This window comes from Drosophila eugracilis, unplaced genomic scaffold (assembly GCF_018153835.1).
Source record: "Drosophila eugracilis isolate 14026-0451.02 unplaced genomic scaffold, ASM1815383v1 contig_670, whole genome shotgun sequence".
NCBI lineage: Eukaryota > Metazoa > Arthropoda > Insecta > Diptera > Drosophilidae > Drosophila > Drosophila eugracilis.
In genome coordinates, this window is record NW_024573558.1 from 257,504 (window position 1) to 283,113 (window position 25,610).

Consider the following 25,610-nt stretch of genomic DNA (forward strand, 5'->3'; position numbering starts at 1 on the left):
CAGAGCGTTCTGTGGAATGGAGTTTGACATTAATGAAGACGCCACAGAGGCCCAGCGGCATTGGTTTACCTTTGACCTTTGGCCCCGTGCATTATTTATGGCCCCAGGCCCGCTCGACAACTCCCCGTTGGCAAATCATTTATCATAAAACACAGCAGAGCCTCAAATTTCCGACTGACAGACGAGCCTTTCCATTTGCCGCAGAAAAAATGAGAGATTTTGCATATTTAATAAGTTTATGCGCTTTGTGCAATAATCCCCAATGCCACATACACTTTTCACTGCGGAAAATGAGAATAAATGATGGTTAAAGGGAATGGTAAAGTAGTGGCCTTTACGTTTTTGTTCAGCTTTTCCAACTTTTTTCAGGGAAATGCATCAACAGCTGCCTTCAAAAAAATAATGGTTGTCCTTTGGTAAACAAATTTTATTGTTTTAAGAACTAGATTTATTTTAATTTATCAACATAAAATAAAAAAGTGTAATGCTGTTAAAATATCTAAAATAAAAAAAGGAGCAACTTCCCACTCAAAGAAGAAAGAAAAAAAAAATCATTTTTTATCATTTTACCTATCTAGTTTGCAGGCACTTTTAAGTTTGAAAATAGTTATACATTTTCTTATGTAAGCCTCTCCTTTGAACACCGAAAGAGTGAGATCCTTTATATTTTTATATACTCTCTTACAATGGCTCGTCTCTACGACTCTCGAACCACGATCTTCTCTCCGGAGGGCCGACTCTACCAGGTGGAATATGCCATGGAAGCCGCTTCGCGATCGGCCACCTGCGTGGGAATCCTTGCCAAGGACAGTGCTCTGTTGGCCACCATCCGGACCACGAACAAACTTTTGGACCCCAGCATTCCTGTGCACAGGATCTGTCGGTCGAGCTTGGACACGGCCTGCTGTGCCACGGGCAACACGGCGGATGGCAATGTGCTGACCACCGAGATGAGGCTGATCGCTCAGCAGTACTTCTGCACCTACGGAGAGGGTATTCCCTGCGAGCAGTTGGTCTCGAACCTGTGCGACATCAAACAGGCGTATACGCAATATGGAGGCAAGCGGCCCTTCGGCGTATCTCTGCTTTACATGGGCTGGGACTCCCGCTTTGGTTTCCAGCTATACCAGTCGGATCCCAGTGGAAACTACAGTGGCTGGAAGGCCACTTCTATTGGCCGCAAGTCGGGGGCGGCCGTGGGTATCCTGCAGCAGGAACTTTTTGCCAGAGGATACGTGGCTCCGACACTCGAGCACGCCAAGTATGTGGCCATCAAGGTCTTGGACATGACCTATGATAGTGGAAAGTTGAGATCCTCCAAGGTGGAAATGGCCACTCTGCAGCGACTGGATAACATCACCATCTACAAAAATGTTGAGAAAGCTGAGATGCAGAGGCTGATCGAGAAGTATAGGGCAACGCAGACGCAGGCCGCCAAGGGAAGGCATTGTACTTCCTAGTTAACTTTTTGTTGTAATCTGTTTATATTTTTGATTTATGGATATTGATATTATTATTAAATAGATTTAATGAAGATTATTTATCTACCATAACTACTATTACCCTGAACACGACTGTAATTCGGTCGTACAAAAAATATGGGTAAGGACAGTGGCAAAGTCGTGGGGGCTTTCCCTTTATATTCCCTATTTTATGCCCAAATTATTTACAACTTTGAGTTGTTTTATGGCTGTGGCAAAAGCGAAAACAAACTAAATAAACCCATTTTGTTTTGCTTATATTTTTGGTTCAGTGTGCGGATAAACCAAAACCGATAGAGCCGTACGAAAACGCGGCCACACATTCTCATTCTGACGCAATTCCCGGGGGCCATTTTGATGCGGTGTGGCTTTTAGCGGCTCCACGGTTTATTTATACACACATTATGTGAGATATGAGTATGTAAATCCCAGGCAGCCAAAACGAAGGGGGATGGCGGAAACTTTGGTATTATAAATGCTACATCTGGACTTCCTTTATAGTTTTAGTTCGCCGAGAGCTCCTCCGTTCGCAAAAGTTGTGCGCTCATGTGCAAGAACTTGAGACTTGGCAGTTCCTGGGACTTTCAACACACCTGGAAAACTGAAAACTGAGAACAGAAAACAGAAAACAGAAGAGATACCTTGGCTGTTTGAAGTCACGCTGAATAAACAATGCAAATAGCTTTTATCTTGGAGAAATATTTAAATTCCTTTATGGCCCGCGTCGAAGTTATACACTGAGCTCTCATATTTCCCGGCTAGCAGCACTAAGTGGCCGAAGACCCCCTTTTCCGCAGAAGGGAATATAAATTTACACTCGTCTACATTTTTTCACACCAGCTAAGTGTTTGCTCAGCCAAGGGAAATGGCAAGAGGCTAAAAAGGAAAGAGAAGTCAGTCAGCCAGCGCAGAATGAAAAGAAAATGCTTTCCGTCGGGGTGAGCTTCAATTTTCTTGTTGTGTCCTGCGAGAGCAAACAATCGCACGTGAAACGCTGCAGGAATTTCAATTAACTTGTTAGCATTTCACGCTCTCTGAACTTTAAACAAAGCAACAGACAGCAGTCAGAAGGCAGCAGACAAATACAACTAGCAGCGACTTAAAAGCCAATTTATGTTTAGCTCCTAATGAAACGGCACTCGTTGGGGAATTTAATGTCGGGTTAGTGTTTGCCAAAGTTCATTCCCCCAAATCAGCCAGGGTTCAATGCAACAGGTGGCACATAACCCCACACTCGAATACGATTTCCAAATAGAGTTGAGCTGGGTAATCAGAGAAAGCCCCCCTCAAATACTCGCCCCTTCCACTCGAGTGTAAACAAATTAATCTCATGCTTACTCCTACTTCGGCAAATAACTGTAATATGCCTGCGCAATTATTACCCTCGACAGAGCCATTTATATGCTCCCACACTGAACGAAACAGCTAAAGAAACTTCTGCATAATATATGCTTATGTTATATTGCTATTTTATTCATATATTTTATATCCCAAGTCGAGCAACTCGTTTGACCAGTGGAAATTGTCGAATTTATGAATATAAAGTTATTATGCTCCGTCGTCATATCTAAATGCCACTGGAACTGGTTAGAGATGTTTTGCCAGAGCTGAGTACAAGTTAAATAGAAAATCAAGATGGATAGATGTCACTGCTATCTCCCTGTGTATCATTAAGGCGGCTGGGCTGACAAATGTGGTCGGGCTGCTTTCTTTTATTCCTACGATATTTATCTCGCGCTGAAAACCTCATCAGGCTTAAGCACATCGCTTAATTGCCCACAACTCTATGTGAGGGGGTGTGCTTATCTGTGTGACAGTGTTTGCCCTACACACACACACTCATATTACTTCATTTGGACAATCTGACATTCGTTGGGACTGCTGTTTTATGGGGCAAACAAAGCTCAAAACGTAAACAAGGGCCGGCGGTAGTGTCCGAGAACAACCGAGCCTGAGTTGGGGCCACCCACGTGTCCTGAGGTCCATAAATATTTAACTTCTATTTTTGCTAATTTTTGCGTGCAAAATTAAACGCCTGACCTTTCCCGCCCCATCACGAAAACAAATTTAATATTCTATTTTGGGGCAAAGGGGGTGGCGAAGGGGGAAAGACAACTATTTATGTAGCCAATGAAATGGACCTGTGAAGTGCCCATCCAGGCTTGAGCTAGCATTCACTCGGCAATGGCTGCCAAATGAATTGAAACACTTTTAAGGCAAATAGATTTCAGCAAGGATGTTTGTAAAAGGCAAACTCCCCTTGCATAAATCTTGGCCGCCATTAATTCCGGACTTGAGTTTGCCTTTTTAATTAATTTCTGAGCGCACCTTTTGTGTTTTATGCGCCACCCTAATGACACTTTTATGGATTTGAATTGGCGAGCGCCTTAATAGTGCTTCCAAAAAACACCTTGCGACCCAAGAGGGTCCCGAAAACTCAAGAGATGCCCAGACACGTTCCATAATGCCTGCTGAACAATGCGCCCAGGGGCTATAGTATATATCTTTATGCATATATATCCATTATGTACGCCCAGGAATGCTAGACTGTGGACTTAAGCTGTTTGTTGCTCGCACTTCCGCTTGAGTACCGCTCGAATGCGTTGGATGCCGCCAACTGCTGGCCGTCCTTCGTCCTTCCTTGGGTCCAGCTGGCCTTCTTTGCCACTACGTGGCTTATGGGCAACGTAACATTGCGTATACGCAACGTAAGCCCTGGCAGGCGGGGCATAGCAGCAACAGGATCTGCTAGGCACTGCGCATGTCCGCTCTTCGGCTCTCTTCGGCCCGCTCTTAGCTCACTCTCTTTACGTCTTCTGGCAACACATTAAAGCTGGCTTAGAGGACAACTTGGTTGGCAGTGCAATTATGTCAGATGCTGAGCTGTGAAATCGGAGCTGCCTACATATTTAAATTCGGCCCACTGCCAAGTGAAATATCAGCCAAAGATTTAATGGAACTTGGGCAGGCCTATCAAGTTTCCGCTGTTTCTTCTTTATGTTCAATTAACTTTAATTATTTCCCAGCAATTTAGTGTTCTGAGCTGACCGAAGAGCCAAGAACACACACTACTCTTTGGATTTGACTAATTAGGTCCGCTCCACGCAGATTATTGATGAGCATTAAGCGCATTTTACGTCAGGTAAGTTAAATATTTAATGCGAATTTTGGGGCCAGGCCGACGACTCATAAAGTGGACAGTCGGGTTTCGGGTTGGCTGGTCCTGGATCCCCAAATAAATACAATTTCGACTTGGGGTCACCCACAAGGACATCAAGTTGCTGCGCTAATTTAATTTGCCTGGGCCTGCAATTCATTTGCCGAGTCGTTGACTTTTAATGCACACATCCAAGACATTGTTGTTTGTTTGCTTACTTGTTGCCAGCCTTTTGCTTGACTTGGCTAACATATATTGCCCTCGTCTTGGGTCGAGACCCTGGCTCTAGCGGAATGCTCAACAATTTGTTTCAAGTTGCGCATGATTGGAGCCCCTCCACGGCGAGCTCCAAACCTTTCTCGGGCACATTTAATATTAATGCCCAGCTGCCTTCTTTGTTAGGGCTTTAAATCAGACATTCACCCAAAGCCGCCTCTCCAGAATGCATTTAACCAAATTAACTCTGGCCACAGAAGTAGCAAATGCGATTTTCATGTACTCTCTATGCACTTAGGACCTGCTGACGAGGTTTTTGCTGCACTTTAAGTTTTTCGCTTAGCCAGGGCCAGTCGATTAATCTAACTGACAAGGGGCCATCAATCAGCATCGGTTGTGCAATCAGTGAAAAAGCTTGGCCAGCTCCAGTCCCTTTCGCCCGGACTCATAATTAAGGCGCGAACCCAATCGATAAGGACGCTCCACTGGGCCGGGGGCAGGTAACTTAGTTTTAAAGCCCTCCCCTGAGTTCCCTTACTGCTTGCCACGGCCATTAATTTCGGAGCACTCCCGCAGATTCGTTTAGACAATAAATATACAACCGCCGGGGGATGTTGGGAATTCACAGAGGTCGTTATTTTTGGGCAATGAAATGTTTCACACCTGCCGCTCGTCAAAGTACAAACCGAAACATCCCCTACCCCCACCTAAAGTTGATTTACAGTGCCCGAAATGGGGTCAATTTGATCAAAGTTCTGTTAAAAATAGATCCATTTTGGCTTTTCATAAGAATGCCTGCAATTATTGGTACAGAAAATGGAAAACGAAATGTTTGAGTTTTGAGTCTTAAAAAGGTATTCAGATCTTTGCCACTAAGAACACAAAGAAAGTTCTAGGGAATCTGCATGGATGTATTAGGCGTATTATTTAAAGTGGCCTTAATCGGCATTTTGTTGATTGGAAAGAGGGGCATTCTTAGGTATTCTTTTAGGTAAGCTAGGTCAAAGCCAGACCGTCGATAAGAGGTCGTGTCGTGTGACAGGCAAAAATATGGGCTATTTGATTTAGGACAGCTGCGCAGTCTAATGCGGATTGGGGTCCTTAAGGCGGGCCAAGAAAGGAACTAGGGCCAAGTGGCTTGTCAGGGGGCTTCCTTTGACATTCGGATGGCTTACAAATGGTGGATAACCGAAGATACAAGACACAATGCCAGTGAGTTAAATATGTTTTCGTGGCATTGTTGGACTCGTGAATAAACAAGCCTTTGAGCCATTTCGAGACCCTTTGCATTTGCATACGCCATTAAATATGCACAGCACACTGATTTCCCAGCCAGAGCTCCAATCCCACCGAACCCGAAAGGGGAGGACAATAAAATGACCTGTATATGCGTATTTATCTCCGGTTGTCAGCAACGAAGGACCCTCCCCCGAAATGGCAACATCGAACCGAACAAAAGGTCCTTGGATGGGCTTTCCGGGCTTTTCTTATCTCCAGGTGAAGGCAGTCGAGTCAGCGCCTTTGTTTTTGATAAATGACTTCCATTTGTGGCCAGGGCCCGTGTAAATCCATCCCGCAATAGGCATTTGTCACGAGTTCGATTCGGGCCTGGCACTCGATATAATTGAAATGTGTGCAATAAATGAAAATTGCTGGTCCTTTATTTGATGGCCATGTGGATAGGGGCGGCCCTGCAATTTCCCAGTGGCTGGCTTAATCAACTTTGCCATTTGCCTAATTGGAGGGCATTGTTCTCGCTTTCGATGCGCTGCTATCACTGCACTCGCAGGCCTCACTTTGTGTTTGCTCAGTGCCCACCTCGGTATCCCATCGAAACAGTCAGCCAGTGTTGGCATAGTTACGAGTTCTAATTACCCAAAGGACATATGCTGAAACTAACCTTTAAAAAAGAACAAAACTGTTTGACTTCTAGGCAGACTGATCAAGTTTCAACAGATTAAAGTTTGCCATAAATGATTGGTAAAGTAGAAGTCAGCGACCATCTCTGTCCCCAGTTTCCAGCACACCCCCAGGTTGTTAATCAATGTTGTTTGGGGTCCGGATCTCTTGATTGAAACGTCATCGGTTCGGCAACGAGTCAGTTTTATTGGGAGCCTAATGGCCATGCGGGAATTTGAGGAATGTGTCCTGTCAGCGACGCCAAGGTAATGACTTCTGCAAATGCGGGGCCTGTCGGGATGCGAATAGAGATTGCGGGGTTGATAGCTGAACGTCATCAACCCAGAAGCAAAAGGCAAACAAGCCGACCGAGCGAGCGAGTGTTCGGGAACATCAACCTGGTTAATTATCCCCGCGTACATTTGCATTTTAATTGGAATTCTGGCTGTTTGATGACCAACAATTTGTTTATTTATAAGTGGAGAGCGGCGCTGAAAAGAATCCCATTTTGGCCAAGTTGGCGTGGCAAATTAAAAGTCAATTTCAGTCTGGCGCTAAAAAGAAAATTGTCGCCGCTCTGTGAATTATTCAGGCGTTCCGTGGGCGCTGTCAAAGTTGAAATCCTCAAAATCGGAGCTCCATTCATGGGAATTCCATTCATTTGGAAGGCTACCAGCTTTTTCACGCCACATTAAATGCTTTCCATTTTATTTGGGCCACAATACGGGAAAAGTTCGCGGTGTCAGCTCGCAGGTGACAGATTCGCAGTTTAACCTTTGCGCCTTCAATTTGTTTTCGACCTGTTTTGCCAGCTGCGGCATATGGAACCCACCGGGGTGCCATAATTGAGTATTGACCAAACAGCCAGACGACAACAAAATATGTGGGGGCTGTCGTGACCGGCGGCAATATCTGCAAAATGTTTTGTACAAGAATAGCTCCCCCTGTGCACTCGACAGAAGTGCACGAATATAAATGTTCGAGTATATAAATATACGTTCTTAAATGGCGGAGGGTGGCGTTGGCCGCTTCTACGTCATAAGGTGTTAATCGGGCAATTAAACCCGCTCAGCAGTTCCTATATTTGAAATCGAAATGCCCAAAGCCCCGAGTTGCCCCAATGGCCAGCCACACAGAGAATCCGCAAATCCAAGCTCAGTCTTTGAGGCGAGTGCAATCAGGTTAAGTGTTGAGCACTTCCGCCTGCGATTCCTTCGTATTCTGAATGGGCACAGTGGGTTTGGTTTGGTTTATTGAAAGGAAGTTAGTCGTACTGCTACCTAATATGCTGACTCCAATGAGATTTAAGCTAGCTGTTACTGAACTTTGATAATATCTCTAGTGGTTTCTTACATTCTGACAATCTCATCCCAAACCTTGAACTAAAATTGTATAAAATAGTTCATCCAGTAGCACTGAGTTCTTGATAACATCGAATTAAAAGGACTATAAGCTCTCCTCCTCCATCGCCACTGTTTCTCAATGATCCCTTTTCAATAAGGACCTTAACCACCGTGGCCCACCTGTATTGTGCTCGTAGTGCGCATTCTGTATTCTGGCTTTATCCTTTTGTGCTGCGTATTCCGTATTGTGCATTGTGTTTGCATTCCTACTGTCACTCGCATTGTCAGCAGCAGGATCAGAGCTTCTCTCTCCCATTCTTCTTCGCTGGCAACAGGAACCGGAAGTGGAGGTTAAGGGGCAGAGTTCAATTGCATTGTGCGGGTGTGGGGGTGTGCGGGTGTGTGGTGCGGTGAGTGGAGTGCAAGTGACGCCGAGGACAAATGGAAACGAATTGGTTTTACAATGCACAGTTTCACATCCAGCAAATCCCATTTGGCTTTTGGCCCTAGTCTTGGTGTGGGTTATGGTTTTCGCACTGCTGAACGGCAAGATTTATATGTGCCTCCAGTTTCTGGCTTTCGGATTCGACTCGCTCCGTCCGTCAATCTAGCACTCATGTCCAAACCTCAAAACGTTCAAACAACTTTTCATTTCGATACGATGCTGACTTTTTCCACCGAACAGGCGCAAAAAAAATCAATATTTACATGCTGCTGTGGCTTGCAGTTAAATGGGCAAACAACTGGACCAAAATGAATTTCCCAGAATGCCAGAAACGAGGACTTCAGACCCAGACCACAGCAAAATATTCGATTGCAGTCGGGGCACAACAGATTCTCCTACTATGCCTCGTAATCAACACTATAAGGGGTATATTGGTGCATAAATAATGTCTTCCGACTGTGAAAGAGAATATGTTTGTATCTTTAACGTATGACAAAGTACTTACTTTCAGTACTTCAGTACTATACAGTCTCGTCTTTATAGTCTAGACAAACTCCTATACAAACTGAAAGAGGGGGTATATACTATTCTAGTCAGTAAAATGACCTTGTTTTTCTTGCCATTTGGTCCGGCAGAAACAAAAAGTTTTCACATAGCCCGGCTTGCATGTCGTATACGTAATGTGAGCAAATTAAGTTGCCGAAAAAAAGAGTAAACAAAACTGAAATTGAGTCGAGTCGACTCGACTCGAGAGTTAAGCTGTGCAGGACAGCCAGTGCGGGTGGCATGAAGGGGTTAAGCCAAAGTATTTTGCGATTTTCTGGCTTTTACTCATTCCACTCAGCAGACTCGCTTTGGCATTGTCATGTGGCAAAGTCAAAGGGCGTAAAAGTGCTCAGAAATTAATGCTGTTAAATTTTAAAGTATGCATAAAAAGGGTTGACATTCCGAAAGTGCTACCTGTCACGGGAAAGTGTCTCTCTGTCCCCGCATGTTTGTCTGACTGCCATTAGCATTTTGATTCGCCCAACCCAACGGAGGAAATCAAGTGGGTCTCTCTCTCACTCTCTGTATTTGCATATACGTATTTTTGACTTTGACTTTGCCTCTGGCTTCGGCTTCAAAATTCTGCTTCATCTAATCCTAAGTCAATTTAAATGTTTGATTAATTTCGGGGCAGATATGTCGCAGCAAAGTTGTAACTAATTAATGCGGAATTCAGAGCTGATGTATTCCTTTTAAGGTTAACCGCAAAAGTTAAGTTTGATGTGTCAATTAAGGGAGACTTACCCGATCAAAAGTAGTTTAACATAAATATTTAAGACTGCACAGCAATAATTAGAGGGGATTGTGAAAAAGTGGCCCAAAATAATTCATTAAATTGGCTCCTTAGCCTGCCTTTGCTTTTATTTCATCTCCGCTGTTGGTTTTTTACTAGCTTCAAGCTAACTTTTTCATAGGTTTTTTATTATTCTACTTATTAATGATTCTTTGCAAGTAAAAGTAAATATGTTTTGACAAATGAACTAACATAAATAAATTTATGTCAATAAATTAAATCATAAAAAATGGGATCCACGAATTAAATGTTTGATTTGCTACCCGAGGGTTAAATCAGTTTTATTCTCCTCTCATATTTATATATCACTGAACTAACCCCTTCTGACTATAAATTTCCATATTTATAATATTTCAGCATCGTTCGAATGCAATTTATTTGCGCTTTTATTTAATCTATTGTGTTCCCGAACAGTAATCAAAACTGACTGCATAACTATCTGTGGGTGTGCGAGTTTTCCTACCAGCAGCACGGAAAGCACATAAATTCCGTTTCGCAGCTCAAATATGGAAAACTTTAGCATGTTCGTGACCCACCCGCCCCTGCATTCTGCCATCCTGCCATTTTGAACTGTGAACTCTGTGAGTGTGTGTGCTGGGTTATAAATTTCCCATATTTCACTATATTAAGTAATAGTTGCCAGGGTGCTGCTTGGCATTCATGAGCTGCTCTCTAGCACTGAACAATAGTGGACTCGAATGTGCCATAAAAGCAGGCACTTCGCCGTAATGAGTTTTAAGCCAAATAACGCTCATTGCATTACTTTGTCGAGCAACGAGCAATATGCGGACTTAAATTTAATTACTCTTGTTCCCGAATTCGACTCGAATCGGCACTCCTGCCTGCTCCGGACCCTCTAATTAGCCAGCTCCATGCCGGAAAATGGCAAATTACAGCTTGCCTGCTTAGCCCTTTGTCCTCTGCCCCACGAAACGTGATGCTGCACTGTGTCCTCCGCCCTCAAAAAGAAAACAAGCACATGCAACAGCTGTCCGCCTGGCACTCATTGTATTTAAATGCTCGTAAAATGCAAAGCAAACAAGTGATAAAAGTTGTGCACATACACGGACACGGCGAGAAATGTTTGTCAGAAGGAGTAAAGCTAAGTAAGAGACTTGTTAAAAGAAAAACAACTAGAATTTACGTTTTAATTATGAATTTTCATGAAGATAAGATTACGAATATGCATCCTAGATTAGGTGAACTAAGACGGTTTTTCATGGTTCGATCTTTATACTGTTATTAGTATAACTGATAACTGGGCAATATTTCCTCGCAGTGCACTTGACGTAGCCACGAAGAGTGCCCTGTAATGCTGGCAACATAAAAAATGCATCAAGCGCTTGTAAAGTCTGCTGCAGGCACTCAAAATCGAGGCAGGGGCGATCGCTAATGTTATGAGGCAGCGTTTCGAAGGCAGCTCTAGGTTAAAGCGCTCCCAGGGAGCTGTCTGAATTAATTTCTGCGTTGTTTTAGCGGAAATATTGAAATTTGCAATTGTTTTCGGTGTGGGTATCTAGAGCGAGTCCCCGCCCACGACACGCCGTTTCACCGTTTTCCATTAACGAAACTTTTTATGTTCGCTCAGAGGGCTCTTGGGTATTTCCTGGCATGCACAAACCAAATACGCGGGCAATTAACCCTTTTTTCCGGCAATTAAGCCCGAGCTTTATGCCACATTTTTCCATTTTCCATTTTCCATTTCGCCGTGGGCCTTTTCCTCTCCGTTTGATGTTTGTTTAACTGATGGCAACGGATGCGAAGGAGGGGGAATCGAATTAAATATATATTAAAATCGTTCAAGGTCAAACGGAATGTAATTGCAACCCAATTTGTCCAGCGATGCAATAAAAATGGCCGCTTAATTGGTTAATATGAGCAACAAAAGTGGCATTACGCAGACGACATGTTGGCCATCGCCATATGTTATGTGTGTCAACTTTAAGAGCCGGCCCACGTAGGCCAATAAAACGCTGTGGGCTTACAGTCGGCCCTGGCTAAGGGCTCTGGATTTGAGTTATTTAACTTGTTCGGCTGACATTTGTGGAGCTAAAAGTTTGTTATTTCTGTAAGTAGGCACATTAAATTGAAAATCTCCAGACGTGACGTTGTCTGGGGACATGTCCTTGGCCATTTTTCCATCGTTAGGCACGCTACAAAATGCATGTGCAGCGGATGAAAGTTTTTCCCAGCAGCAGAAAGCTGACTTACGGACAGAGACAGAGACAAAGGCAGGGACAGAGGCAGGGGCAGGATACATGTCCTGCAGCCTAAGTGGACTTCTTTGTCTCCGCCTAAGTGGTTTTTCATTAGAAGCATTCGCTCTCCGGTCGCTCAAACTTTTCCCCACGGCAAAAGTTTTCACTCGATGCGGATGTAGCAAACAACTCGGCCAACGAATTCGTAATTGGAAACTTTTTGCCGCGTGATATGTGAACGAACCCCAGCCGAACACTCTGGGTATGGACTGTTGTTATTTAATTAAATGGGGACCCCTCCAGGCAGTCAACCCATTTCATTTCCTTCACAATTTCCGGTCCTGGCTGCTGGATTTCCAATCGATTTCAGTGACTAAGCTCCAGAAGTCAGACTCAAGTTTAAACGAGGCTTATGCAAATGCCAAGCCAAGGCCTGCAGGGACTGCAGAAGGACCTCAGGCCAAAAACACGGCATCGTGTGTCACTGTTTATGGGGCAACTGTTGCCCGGCCTCCGGTTCCAAATGAAATTAGATGATGCCGGAGCGGCAGCAGCGGCACCAGACGTTGTAATTAAATTAAATTGCTCGAAGTTGGCATAAAACACACAAATCCTGAAAGGCTGAAGGATGAGGGTTGAGTGTTGCAGGGGCAGGTGGCCGACATCCTGGGCCACATGTGCCGTGTCAAAGTTCACGCTGAATCTGCATGCACGAGCATATATTTGTTGCCTTGGCAATTGTTCAAATGAAGGCAGCTAAAAAATGTGTACATAATCCGGCCAAGGAAAACAGGGTGTGTTTTAAGAAGTAACTGATTTTATTTATAATGAAAATAAAATTTAATTTAAATAACAAATCAAAGTTTGAATATGGAATTATGAAATGATTTTAAGTTTCTTTTCTGTAACTTCTGTAAGCTGCAAACTTTAATCCCCCTGTACGCTGGGCAGTATTTGTTTAGACGACGACTATGTTGCCTTCGTCAGTGCCTAATTTCATTAAATCCCTGCAACCTGTTGTCTGAGCCGATTCGAGGGCAAGGAAAGGGAACCGAACGAGTTCTGGCGAAAAAATTCAATTTAACTTTGCCCGCAAGCCAACTTGAATTTCTGTTGGCTGCAATTGACGGGGCCCGAAAGGAAGCATGAAGGACCTGCTAACATGTGGTTTTTGTGGAGACCCGCCATCGCCTCGTTTTCCCGGAAAATTGTTTCCCCAAGAAAAGGAAGAATGAAGAATGGCAGCGCGTAATGAGCTTAATGGCCGCCATCTGTAGCGGTTTTAAGCGCATATGCAAACGCTTTTCTTTCATTTTCTCATTTTCCCTTACAGATTTTCAGGGTTCCCTTTTCCCGTTTTTTATGAACACTGGCGACGTCAACGAGGCGTTTAAGTGCTTAAAACTGAAAGCCAAGTTTGCCAATTTTTATTGAACGCACATAATGTGTGCGTGCCTTCTCCAGAGAGTCGTTAAAAGTGCGTTAATGTCGCCACGGCTCATTGACTACCGCCTGAATTGGAGACCTCAGCAACCTGGTAGCCTCGAAACCCAACCCTAATCTTATTTGCCCTCTGGCCCACAACCTTTACCTTCGCCCACAACAAGTGCAGCTCAGCTGCTCAAAAAATAGCCCTGCAAAATGTATTGCCAACGTTGGCGGTCACACGACCGCAGAGCGGGAAGTTTTGTTGGATGTTGAATGATTTCCTGGCTGCTGCTGCTGCTGCATCGCTGACTCAACTTGGCCAAGGAGAAATGGCGAACTCTGGTTTTCTGCCACAGCCAGTCACTTGTTGCCCTCGAGGAAGTTTACTGGCTGGCTTAGATCCAAGAGTTCGTTATGCTTTTGTCAGCGACGCCACTAATTGGATTTTCGGTGGGACATAAATTAGACACGACGCTCTGCAAGATATAATTCGGTCTTAAAAGAATTCATGTTTTCAGTTTTATGACTTGTTATTCTAAAATTTCTTTAGAATCATAACTTTTTTGGAACCTGAAACGCCAGAACCTGGTCAAAATACGCGACTTTTTCTAAGTTGAAAATACCTAGCGCAGACATAGCGTTTGTTCTCTGACCTTCGTACAAATGCCAATTTTCCTCAGTCCAAAATCGACAGCGAATGGCATCCATATTTTTGGAGTGTCACACTCATCTCCAGGTTCGACAGATCCCAGTACCCTCGTGGCAATAAAGGAAGAGTGAACATGTCAAGATGTGACACATTTGATTGAACGCATGCAGGCCAATCAATTTTGCTGCCGATGAAGCTGGATTATTGGCTGGCTAAAAGCGAGTGGCCCAGTACTCGTATTTGAATTCGTCGGCATTTGACTGATAATTGAAAACGTGTCAACAAGCCAGCAATTTCCGCTAGCACACGCAGGCTACGTGCTGGGAAGTCGGCTATAAAAATTACATTTTGGCCGAAAAAGTGGCTTACAATGGAGCCAGTGCCGGTGGATTATAGTCAAAGGCCGTGCCTGTGAAAACGCTCAGCCCGTCAGAATTGTAATCGAAACTCGTGCTAGCAAGACCAAAGTGTTATGCATTTATTTTGTATTTTACAGAGGACAGGTGCTAGTATAATAATGTAAAAGCAGGTACAATAATAGTTTGAGCATTTAACTGGAAAAGCTATCTTCTACGACCAGGCTAAATGTCGAGGACCATCCTCCAGGGTATCGCATCTCTTCTCGGAAATCATTTTTAACCTAAAACGGGAACCAGACCAAGTGACAGCGGTCTTCCTGTCGGAGAATATCTGGCAGATAGATAATAACCTTAAAAAAATGTCATTTTGCATATCGGCGTTAACTTTAAAGTTTCCGTTGTTCATATAATAATTGCAAAGTTGAATGTCATGATATAAATAAACATAATAATTACATAAATATGTTGCTATATGTACGCCTTGACTGATAACCGGTTGTCAGCGTTTTTACTCAGCTTTTCCGGCTAAGAACCTCTTATCTTGTAGCTCAAACACAGAAGCAATGACTCAGACGAAGTATTTTAAGGTCCAAGACCGGTAAAAAGGCGTGAAGTTGCTGTTTGCACAGATAACGACGACGTCATTAGTTTTGTGTTACTTCTCTGACCAAAGGGGTCCGTCAGATTTCTTCTTCAATTGCCGAGGTCGTGTTAATCACAATGTAAATTATATTAAACGTCGCTAGACTAGAGGTCTTTTCGTGTTCGCCGATGTTCCAAAAGTTTGATTAGCGATCGTGGTGGCAACTGATAACAAACACCACGTTGGGGTCTACGGAAATCTAATCGATCGCGCGCCAGTTCAGTGTGCCGCGATATTTCAAGAGAGTCGGACGTGTAAAGTGCCCATAAACAGTTTCGGAGAACTGCACACAGCTGTCGGAGCTGAGTCATTGGCCATGAATTTCGCTTGGGGTTTGGGGCTTTTATTGGTTGTGGCCTTGGCGTCACCTGCCCATTCTAAGTGCCCAAAAGAGAGGCAATTGTGTTCGACTAACGGAGATTTCAAACACTGTGAAGAAGAAAGTGAAGAACAGCATTCTCACCAAAAAAATGTAACCACACTGATCTACTGTGACTCAATGTTCTGCGAACCCGAGGAGTTTCAGCATGACTACATCGTCCGTAACCACGACCAAACACCTCACCAAAACAAGTGGAGAAGGGCTAGAGTCGGCGAACGTGCCACTTTGCACGATGTTTGCTTGTTGCGAAACGGGATGCCCGTCACCAGGAAGTGCATGTTGGAGGACTCCCGAGCCCACTGGGAGTCCACGAGTCAGTGGAGCCCCGTTGTGTGTCTCAGGCGCTTCAGGGAGCACACAATCAGCCTGGACCTGAACAGCCTGCACGATGATGTCATCGAGGGCAGGAGACGCACCAATGACACCCAAGGACGTCGCGAGATGAGCGGCATAATGAGGAATATGTTCCGACAGAAGGAAAGGACACTCTTGCCCGCCGATGTCCATATGACGTGCCAGATGTTTGGAACATTATTGCAGCAGGAGAAGGATGCAGCAGTCAGTGTGGATCTGGTCAGTGTCTGCAAGGAAATAATGTCCTCCGACAGCCAGGTTCTGCGACTGTCCGCCCAGCTCAATGCCACCAACTCCCTTCTGAGCGAGTTTGAGAGCTACATGGATGCTCTTCCAGAGCAAATGGTTCCCAAGGATAGATGTGGAAAGGTAGTTCCCAAGCCCTCCAGTGATGAGACGGAAACGGCAACGACTGGAGTCGAGACCTACAACTTCTCGGATATCGGAGTGCAGGCTCTGATCACCGGCAATATCAGCGTCTTCTTCGCCAATCCCGAATGCGATGGCATAACGGGAATCGCTATCTTTTCTGCATCAGCACAGAACCGAAAGAGTTCCCCGAGCGGCTTCTGGTATCGATTTATTCGATTCTCCGAAGACTTGGCTAAGGTAAAGCAGGAATCGGACCTGGAGACAGCTGCCTTTCTTCCAGAGAACCTCTGGCGGGAAGTTCAAGGCAGGAGCGCTAGCTATCTGATCTTCAAAATCTATGCCCACGATGCCCTCTTCGTGGAAACCTCACTGGAAAGGACTCGCAGGCCTCGCAGCAAGGTTATCTCCATTTCGATACCAGAATTAAAAGGTAAGTTCATCACAACAGCTTGGAGTTTTCAACTAATGAGATCTAACAATTAACCAGACAACATCCTTCGAATACCGTTGCCCTTTCTTCTTCGCAACGAAAATCTTCGAGATCCCGATACAAAAGCCTTAAGTTCCGGCAGTGGATGCGGTTTTTGGAACTACGACACTTGGTCCAGCTATGGAGTTACCACCGGTAGCAGCTCAGATCTGCTGAAAGATCCCATCATCGAATGCTACACTCAGCACCTCACCCAGTTTGCTTTTCTCGTGGGTGGCAGTTACCGAACCAACGACCTTGGCGAGGAGGTTCTGATTACTCCGATAAATGAGAAAGTACTGGACATAATCTCCATCGTGGGATGCAGTCTCTCTCTGCTTGGAATACTGGGAATATTCCTCACAGCAGCCCTCTTCAAGAGCTGGCGAAGTCAGGCCTCCACGAAGGTCCTACTGCATCTGTGCTTGGCTATGTGTCTTCAGATGGTGCTCTTCGTGTTCCTGAACACAGATGACATTTCCGAAAAGCTGACTGTCAATGGAGACACAGTTCGCTGTGTAGCTCTGGGAGCTGCCTTGCAGTACTCAATTCTGGTTCTCTTCAGTTGGATGCTGATCATTGCCTTTCTGCAGTTCCAGCGGTATGTCACAGTAATCGGAATCGAAAGACCACAACACTACATCCTGAAGGCTGCCATAGTGGCATGGTCACTGCCGTTGGTCCCCACCCTGCTGGTGGCCCTCATAGATCCTGATTCATACGTTCCCACAGCTGCACAATTGTCAACCGACACTGGCATCTGTTACCCTTCTGGATATGGTCTGATTTTTGGAGTGGTCCTCCCGGTGACCATGATTACAGTGTCCAACCTGGTGATCTTCGTCTATGTGCTGTACAGCATTTCGCACTCCTTGAGCAAGACCATCCATAGATCAGAAAGGAAGATGGTGGTCAAGCAGATTCGACTCTCCATCATGCTGTTCTTTTTGCTGGGCCTCACCTGGATCTTCGGAATCTTCGCCTTCATGCAGGCAGGAGTGGCCTTCTCATACCTCTTCTGCATCACTGCCACCATGCAGGGCTTCGTAATGTTCGTCTATTTCGTCCTTTTGGACTCAGCCAACCGTCGGGCGTGGAGGGGTCTGATTTGCCCCACCAAGATGGACTTGGATGTCCAAAAGCGCACCACCGAGCTCCAGTCCATGACCACCTCATCCACCAACTTCACGAGCAGGTCCCACCATTAGCTTTATAAGTTTCCAGGTCCTAACGAACAAAGGGTTTATTATTAATGTGTCATTTATTTATTAAATATAATCTTAGTTAGCTTCATCTGTAAGCATTAGTCTTATGTGTCCACCTTCAAAATTGTGAAAATAATAATAACAAGGCCAATGTCGAAATGAGAAAGTTTGGTTATAGATTGAAGTTTTAACAGGCAGGGCCAATTATTAAATTCAAGTCATCAACCCCTTGTTTTACCAAGACCTGACAAAGCATGACAGAAACAGGCAAAGTGTGAACTTATTCCCCACTGCAAGGGTTCATTCTGCAGCTCCTGAGTACTTCAGTTGACAGACGATTTCTCTGCCTTCGAACTTCGAAGTTACTGCCAAGAGAAGCTGAGCACCTGGTAAGTGTTGAAGTCATAAAAATTTAAGCAAACTCCAGGCATCTGTGAGTACAAGAGTGCACTCTGCCTCTGATGTCATTGCCATTCATTGGAAACTAAATTAAATGATGTCATGCGGAATGAAATGAACCTGAATTGAAGCCATGCTCGATTGGTATTTACCACTACAACAGGTTCAACCTCAGAAGTTCTCCGTTAACACCCCATCTGCTGTCTCAGAAGGAGACTCTCTTTCTATGCTTAAAGCCATTGGCTGTCGCTGTAATCTGGCTTAGACACAAGTGCCATCGCAAATCCATTTGATGCACTAAATTGCACTTTGAAGTTGGAGCTCTTAAGCCGATTACCTTTTAAACTATATAGAGATACAGCATATTAGTCAATTTTATTGGTCAATTAAAGGCGCTGCTTAAAATCACAGTTTTAAGGCATTACTGAGATGGAGATGGAGGTTCAAAGGTTATTAGCAGTTTGTTATTCAAATAAACTATACAGGCTGAAGAACGCTTCGATTTTACCAACGACTACTAAAAGATATTAGCTTGTTTTGTGGTAAAGTGCGGACTTCCAACATCAGATATCCCGAAAAACATCCAATCTTAGCTAAGCAATAGAGCAGAGATGCGGGAAATGAAAATCAATCGATTTTCACCGCGTACCGCCCATTTCAATTTCGAATTTTCCACTCACGCCATATTGGCACAAACAACCCGGTACATATATCAATTGCAATCAATCAAAAAGTGAAAAGCTTTGAAGTCTTGACTGCATTCAAATGCAGAGACAATGAAAGTGAAAGCAGGACCAGGATTTGATTCCCCTTTCAGGGCTTCACTCTCCAGCTGCCAGGCACTCGGCAGTAGTCAGTAGTAAACTTCACTTCGATTCAGAACTTGTGCCAGTGAAAGCTGAGCACCTGGTAAGTGCCGAAACCCTGCACTTTTTATTCACCAGCCAGGCCACTCGAGAAATGTTTGCCTTTATTCCAGCAGCAATCATTCGAAAACCAAATTAAAGGATGTCGAGTGGAATGAAATGTATTTGGGCGCAGCCTTGATTGGGATTTGGCCACCAGCTGGGCCTTTAAAGGGCCTTTAAGATCAACCCATAGAGCTCCCTTCTGTGCTCTTTTTCTGGCCAAGAATCACATTTTAAATTAGTCGCGCTTACGGCCACGGGCTGTCCCCTTGAAATGGCTTAGTGGCAAGTGCCGTGCGATTTCAAATCAATTTTCTGCGGCAAAGTGCACTCTTAAAAGAGAGCTGCTAAGCCGATTACCGCCAATAGCGACCAACTGTAGCATATAACTAAGCTGTTTGAACAGGTACCGTGTTACCTGTTCGGCTGACGAGCACACAGGTAAACTAATTGTTACTAAATAATGCAGTTTCCCGGGCGAAAGCTTAATATGAATGGGGAAAGTAAGAGGATTGTCAATGGGGAACGTTAAAAGCATTTTTCCGTTTAAGCTAAAAGTAGCTTTTGATATTGTTCCAATATTTTCTTGAAACTCTCAAAATATTTAATATAACATTTTACATCGAGGCCAAAATGTCTAGACTTCTCGGCTAAGAAATTCTTCAGAGCTTACCTTATTAGAAACACACTCCTGCCCATTTCGAAGTTCACCTGTCGGCGGTCGAATTTTTCACACACTCGAGAGCACATCCAAAAGGATAGGCGAGGACATGTGCAACTATTAAAAATTATTTTCCTTTGCGAATTCCTGGGGGCGCACGGGAAAGTATTTTATGATTCGAAACGTGCAAATGGCCAGCCAGGCAAGACTCGCCGTGGAAGCCATTCCTTTGGACATAGCACACCCGTATGTGCGGCTGATATTTGGTACGTGCACCCACAACATGAACCCATAAATATGTATTGATTTTCCATTCTCCTTATCGTTGCCCGGGAAAGTAAGGAAAAGTCCTCGAGTCGCAGGAGCGGCAACAATGGCAGCGGCAACGGCAACGGCAACGGCAACGGCAACGCCAGCAAGCTTCGAGCTCCAAGACAGAGTTATGATTATGAAAGTTTTTTAATGCGCAGCGGAGAGGGGCAGCTCGCAGAATGGAAAATAAATGCGAGAAATTTGCCGCAATTTGCGACGCCCTGGCGAGTCACTGAACCGCAAAGCTGCAGAAACGTTGTTTATCAAATATTTATCGCATTCACATACCGCATTTCGCTGGCAAATTGCAGCCAGACATGCAAATGGCTGAGGAATGCAGTCGGGGCAGACAAAGGAGGACTCCGGTTCCTCCAGTCTCTCATCAGAGATGAGAAATGGCCCGCAATCCAAGTGAGACATGTCTACATCACGAGTTCATTAATTCTTCGGGAACATACAGTGAAGCACAGTAGGACTCCCCGAATTCAGTACGACCCATATGCTTCTGCTCCATTTGGCCTGACTAATGGGCCAGATTCGCCCGATTCTGCTGCCACTGGCATGTGAGCTGCGAAAATTGTGCAAAACGCTCATAACAAATTTGTTATATGTTCGGAAATTTGTCATGAGCATTCGCCACAACAAACAAACATGCAACCTACCGCATGTGCGCCACTCCGCCTGCCTGAATTCGAATCAAATTTACGGCCAAAACAGCCGAACATCATATGGGCTTGGGATCAAAAGAGAAAAAATATGGGCCAAAAGAACACTAGCCATAATTATATTGTTACATTTGAAAAATAATTAGCATCTGCGAAAATGAATTCACAAGCCAGCAGAAAAGATAGATTTTTATTTGTTCTACAAATTTTCTAATATTTTCTAGCAGGCAATTATTTTAGCAAACATTTCCCCCCTGCAGGCTCAGCCAAAACACAGAACAATAATACTCCGATTTGCCCACTAATTGAATACTATATGTACGAGTATAATCTTCACGGGTGAGTTATTTGCGGGAGAATTATGGCCACTACAATTGCGAAATGTGATTTCAGCTGCAACCGTGGCCAAAGGCTCTTGACCAGGCAATTAAAACTGCCAAAAACTAATGCCACCGCAAAACTCGGTTGTTAGTTTTATGGCTGCCAACTGGCCAACTGGCCGCGAAAGTCCTCTCGAAATGTTCCACAATGTGCCAACGGAATCGAGTGACTGTAATTTCGCAAAAGTGAGATGTGAAATGGCCGGGCCCAATTAAAAGCAATCGATTTTTCAGAAGGGCCTGGTTTGGGTCGAATCGAAATGTATTATCAAACAAAGGGCCAACAGCTGCAGCGGCTTAGCTCGGCTTATAAACTTTAAGGCAGCCAAGCCTTTCCGGCCTAATTGTAAGGGACACTTGACGAGCAAAAGGGACTGGCCGCATCAGAGAGGCTGTTTTTTAATATTTTAATTGGGCAACAGGCAAATTAAAATTGTCGCCAACGGCAAGGGAATGTAATTAAATAATGCACAACCGTGGTGGGAGGAAATTTGGAGGGTTAAAGGGGAAGTCGGGCCTCTGCAAAAATTTCCGCTATCTGTTTTGGTGTTAAAATCTGTGCGGTAAACTTACTGCTGGCACTTTGTTGCTTTAAGGATTATAATATAGATAGATACAGAGATGAATAGAAGCCGAACGTATCTAATCTGAGAACGTCTTATCTGGTTTCTTGCCACAGCTTCCCAAACTCATTTCGGCTTTAACTGCCTACCGATAAAGTCGCGGCTGTGTGATACTTATTCTGCAGGCAGAAACAGATTTCTCCGGGAAAGCGTTCATAAATCATCCGGAGAAGTGAAACTAAGGAAGATTTCGAGGTTCTACGTCCCTTTTGCCATTTCATCTCGGAATAATTAAAGCAAACAGAAATGAATTTGTGCACGTGCTGCGTTTAAGAAATTGCTTTTTCCTCCGTTCTCTGGGGCGCTCTTGACTTACCCGACTTTTCTGGCCTTTTATGTTTCGGCTGGTATTTCCTTTCAGCCAGCCCCTATGTATTCTTTCTCTTTTTAATTTTCGCCCGAGTTTGCACAAGTTGCCCCATGCCATTTGTTGCTGTTTTTTGTGTCAACAACACAAAGCCGCACACATCGCCAGCAGTTGCCCCATTCCCGTGCCCCAGTCCATGTTGCGCAACGCAATTCAAGACAATAGTTGCACGAACTTAGCATGTATGTTGCATTGCAGGACGAAACTCCTTTCGGGCATTCATATCTCCCGGTCGGTCGGTTTGGGGCTTAATATGCCCCGCCGGTCCTTTGTTTCCCCGCCAGTTGGCGAAACAATGGAACGCAAAGCGGAAAAGTTTACAATTAGCTTGTCAACAATGGCCCGGCGTACGCGGCGTATGCGTGATGTGCTCGCAATGGCGGAAATCTGCAGTGAACCCTCTATTTTCCAATGTTTCCGGGAAATATTCATAATTGCAGCCAGTCAGCTGGGGGCTTTTCCAGAAAATACTAATTAGGAACAAAGCAGAGAATTCAACTATCTTAAAGTAGAGATTCTTTAGCTTGGAAATTTACTGGTTTCTTGACAATAGGACCTTTCAACTCGTTTATTATATATATATACAGTTGGCTAAGAGAGAGTTCCATATACTCTCACCACTGCTCGATCGATGTCGTAGGCAATCCAATGAGTTTCGAGTAAGTAGTCGCCTTCCGGGAAAGGTAGAACTTTTGTCATTTGGTGATTCACAAAGCTTACAGTCAGCTTATCCACAATGAGGTCATGCTATTATTGGGGAATAGAGATATATCAATCCTGCCAAAACCGAAGGATATACTCACATCGAAGGGGCATGAGTGAATCATATTAGAGTACGGCCTTAAGAATTCCAAGAAGTAATGAACTACGGAATTTGACTTTGGATTTTTCAAGTATCTGCAGGCATCCACGGTGACATTGAACATGAAGGGCTTGTAGCCGTTAAATCGCTTATAAAGAATTCCACGGATCTAAAACATATTTAGAATATTCAAAAACAGCTTTTTTAATTTCAACATCCACAAACCTTGACTTTAGTGATTGGCGTCTTGAATAAATTGACTTTTATTGATACATATTTGTAGCTTCGATTCACCGACTTCAAATGGCAAGTCTCAAAGTCATCGAAGTCCTTATCCAAAGATGTGCAGTTGATGTTGGTAAACTCAAACTTTGAGAATGTCTGAAATTTTGTAAAATATTTATTTAATGAGTCGTTTTAAGCAGTTATAAATTTGGTTTTAATTTAAACTATTTTTGTATTTTAATCCTTAACCTTTTCAACTGAGTAGAGTAGAGCTAAGAGCAGAATAAGTTTAGGACACATCCTTCAAAATTTACTTAACGAAGTAAACTGATACCCAATTCAGCCACAAGCTTGATTTATTAAAAGCCATTAAATTTAGATTTGTAAGGCTTAGAGGCCGAAACTATAGTAGTTTAAAAAGTCCAGACAAATTGTTTTATAATCACTTTTACCAAAAACACATTATGATTTTTTAATAGGGCTAATATCACCTTTTTTGCGAAAAATGGAAATGATTTCCAATATCCAAATTTGATTGCGAACTGACTGAGAATTGAATAACGAGTTCATCGAGGTTTCAGATTCCATGCTTAGACTAATTTTTGTAACTTATCTGTCTTTAACAAAAACTGAGATCCAAAGGTCAGCCTTTTGGGAGTCGAAAAACAAGCTGAAGGAGGTTGTTTTGCTTGTTTTTTCACATAATACATAGATTAGTAGTAGATATTTTATTTAGTTCAATTCATTATTATTAGGAGAGAGTTCCATATATTTTCACCACAGCACGAACGATATCGTAGGCAATCCAATGTGATTCGACTAAGTAATCGCCTTCCGGGAAAGGTAAAACTTTCGTCATATAGTGATTTACAAAACCGATTTCGATTTTATCCACAATCAAGTCATGCTATATTCAGGGAATATGGAATATGTTAATCAATAAGCACCTTTACATCGAAAAACGATAAATATACTCACATCATAGGGACAGGTGTGGTTTATATTGGAAAAGGGTATTAAAAATTCCGAAAAGTAGGCAAATACAGGATTTGACTTCGTATTGTTCATGAATCTGCAAGCATCCACAGTGAGGTTGAACATGAATGGCTTGTAGCCGTTAAATCGCTTGAAAAGTATTACACGGACCTAACAACATTAGAAATATATTTTCAAGCCACTCTTTTGGATGTTGTTATGAACAAACCTTGATTTTGGTGATTGGCTTTTTAAACAAATTAACTTTAACTGACAGATATTTGTAGCTCCGATTCACCGACTTCAAATGGCAATACTCAAAGGCATCGAAGTTGTTATCCAAACTTGTGCAGTTGATGTTGGTAAACTCAAACTTTGAGGATATCTAAAGTAAATGAATATAGAGAAGTAATATCTTTCACATGCAATAAGTTATAGTTTCGATTATTTCTATATTTTGAATCCTTTACCTTTTCAACTGCAAAGAGCAGAACAAAGAGAAGAACTAGTTTACTACACATCTTTCAAAACTCACTTAACAAAGTGATTTGATAAACATTTCAGCTATGAAATTGGTTTATTTAGGCCCGTTAAATTGGGATTTGTAAGTTCCAGAGGCCGAAACTATCGTAGTTTACATAATCTGATCAAATTGTTTAATAATTACCTTTACCAAAAACACATTATTATTTTATAGTTTATTGAAAAGGCATTACCAAATGTTTCAGGCTTGAATCCCACTGGATCCGAAACTAATTTCCAAGCTGAAAACGGTAATGACATTTCATATTGGTTTCTTGAATGCTTGTTTTGTTCTTTGGCTGAAAACTGCGATCTTCAGGTTACTGGAATGGTTATAAAAATCCATAAATTGTGTTTTCTAAAATTCAATAAAAAAAGGATTAAGCAGGTTGTGCTTTCAGCAGGCTAAACACCAAAAGTGACCTTGAAAATTTTAACCATAACAGGTAGTTGAAAAAACCAAAGCCAGCTTAGTGAATCCCCCGCGGCAAAAGCCAAATTAAAACCCCAAAAATAATTGCCAAATTATTTTGGTAAACGCTCGCCGTGCCAAGCTTAAAATCTTTATGCATATTTTATGCTGTGAGCAGCCCCCAATGGAGGGGAAAATAGTGATGTAATAAAAAGCGCGAAATGAGCGGGAAAAGGGGTTAAGTAGCAGGGGCAACATGTTGCCGGAAGTGTTGGCCTGCAATTTACACAGCCAAAGTTGTTCGCTGTTCTCGGCGGAAAAGACTTTTCTTGAAATTGGCGTGTGTGTGCCGGGCGGGAAAAAGTTTTCCAGCATAAAAGGGTTAAGTGCAGAGCCCTGTATTAAGAATCGTGAAAGTTA

General features: G+C 43.5%; 3 protein-coding genes across 3 annotated transcripts; 2 read left to right on the forward strand and 1 right to left on the reverse strand.

Moving 5' to 3' along the window:
* The first annotated feature begins 633 nt into the window (after positions 1 to 633).
* LOC108104219 (proteasome subunit alpha type-4-like) lies at positions 634 to 1,539 on the forward strand. The gene has a single exon (XM_017210162.2). The coding sequence runs from the start codon at positions 687 to 689 to the stop codon at positions 1,458 to 1,460; it is 774 nt and encodes a 257-aa protein (XP_017065651.2). The 5' UTR covers positions 634 to 686; the 3' UTR covers positions 1,461 to 1,539.
* Positions 1,540 to 15,399: 13,860 nt separating this feature from the next.
* Positions 15,400 to 18,085, forward strand: LOC108104217 (adhesion G-protein coupled receptor G7). The gene is made up of 2 exons (XM_017210160.2): positions 15,400 to 16,695; positions 16,753 to 18,085. Exons 1-2 carry the CDS (start codon positions 15,474 to 15,476, stop codon positions 17,940 to 17,942), a joined length of 2,412 nt encoding a protein of 803 aa, XP_017065649.2. The 5' UTR covers positions 15,400 to 15,473; the 3' UTR covers positions 17,943 to 18,085.
* Positions 18,086 to 22,845: 4,760 nt separating this feature from the next.
* On the reverse strand, positions 22,846 to 24,777 carry LOC108104209. Its single transcript, XM_017210152.1, has 5 exons — positions 24,727 to 24,777; positions 24,486 to 24,641; positions 23,282 to 23,437; positions 23,058 to 23,225; positions 22,846 to 23,001 (listed from the first exon to the last, which is right to left on the reverse strand). The coding sequence occupies exons 1-5, from the start codon at positions 24,775 to 24,777 to the stop codon at positions 22,846 to 22,848; spliced, it is 687 nt and encodes a 228-aa protein (XP_017065641.1).
* Positions 24,778 to 25,610: the final 833 nt, after the last annotated feature.